We start from the raw sequence: 1,057 nt of genomic DNA, 5'->3' as shown, positions 1-1,057 counted from the left end.
TATGCACCAAGAGCTTGTAACACTTCAAAGAGAAAGGGAAAATTTAAATCGCGTCATATGACCCCTTTAAGACTTTTAGATAGATAGATAGATAGATTTATCAGCTGTGCATGATCCCTCTGTCTTTCTTTGTTTTCAGGCTCATTTGCAAACACACTGCCCCCCTACCAGCGCTCAGAAGTCATGTTGTTCATCATCGGTAAAATTCCTGTGCCAGGCATGTATCCGGCTCTGGGCTCGGCCAACACTGGGTGAGACAGGGTTACAACCTAGACTTTATCAGTTAGACATGTTTACGATGTATTTTCTGCTGGCCCAAGAAGAAATGCTAATTAGCTGAGGAATAGCATAAATGCTAACATAGCAAGCGTTTAATAAGACAAACGCTAGCGTAGCAAGAATATTGTATTTTGTCAATAAGTGTCTGTTTCTGGTTTCAGGGTTGAGGGCAGTAGGATGATCCAGCTTATGCTGCTAAAGTCTCTGCTGCAGGTGAGCTGGTTTGTGTCAGTCATACTCTCACGCTGTGCCATGCGGAGGCCATTTACTCCCCCTGCTGTTTCATGATATCCACAGTTGCTGATGCAGTCTAAACCCTCTGATGTTCTTGTGTGCCTTTAAATGTCAGTCTCTCTGTTTCTCCTTTAGGTAACAGCAGGATTTCAGTCTACAAACATTTTGACAGCACTTCCCACCTCATTCCTGGACCCTCTCTTGTCCTTCACTCTGATGGAAGACGCAGAGATCCGTCTACTCGTTCTTGACATCCTCATCAGCATCATCGATCGCCATGACAACCGGAACAAATTCTCCCCTGTCAGGTCAGGCGCACTGACAAACTCAAGAAAAATCTAGCAATCTAGAATTTACTTCTTAAAAAAGTATTAATGCTATGAAATATAGAATGAACATTTTGTTGTTTTAGTGCCTCTCAAAATTATTTGAAGTTTTCTTTTGCATATCTTTAAGATAAAGCATAAGGATATGTAACCTTGCATGACCAATTAAATAACTAAATACTTAATGACTTATTTTCACCCTTACAAAATGTTTATTT

The 1,057-nt window shown here is 40.7% G+C and overlaps 1 protein-coding gene across 1 annotated transcript in view; it reads left to right on the top strand.

Annotated features, from left to right (window-relative positions):
* LOC107578586 (protein EFR3 homolog B-like) overlaps positions 1-1,057 on the top strand; it is a gene marked incomplete at both ends in the record, with an annotated part of 5,310 nt that overhangs the window by 2,210 nt on the left and 2,043 nt on the right. Inside the window, 3 exons of the mRNA XM_016264531.1 lie at positions 140-251; positions 441-492; positions 649-821. Of these exons, the coding sequence (XP_016120017.1) occupies positions 140-251; positions 441-492; positions 649-821 (337 nt within the window). The remainder of the gene's footprint in view (positions 1-139; positions 252-440; positions 493-648; positions 822-1,057) is intronic.

Source organism: Sinocyclocheilus grahami, unplaced genomic scaffold (genome assembly GCF_001515645.1).
Source record: "Sinocyclocheilus grahami isolate Dianchi unplaced genomic scaffold, SAMN03320097.WGS_v1.1 scaffold11017.1, whole genome shotgun sequence".
NCBI classification, from domain to species: Eukaryota; Metazoa; Chordata; class Actinopteri; order Cypriniformes; family Cyprinidae; genus Sinocyclocheilus; species Sinocyclocheilus grahami.
The sequence above is the reverse complement of the archived record's forward strand: the minus strand, read 5'-3'. Positions and strand labels throughout refer to the sequence as shown.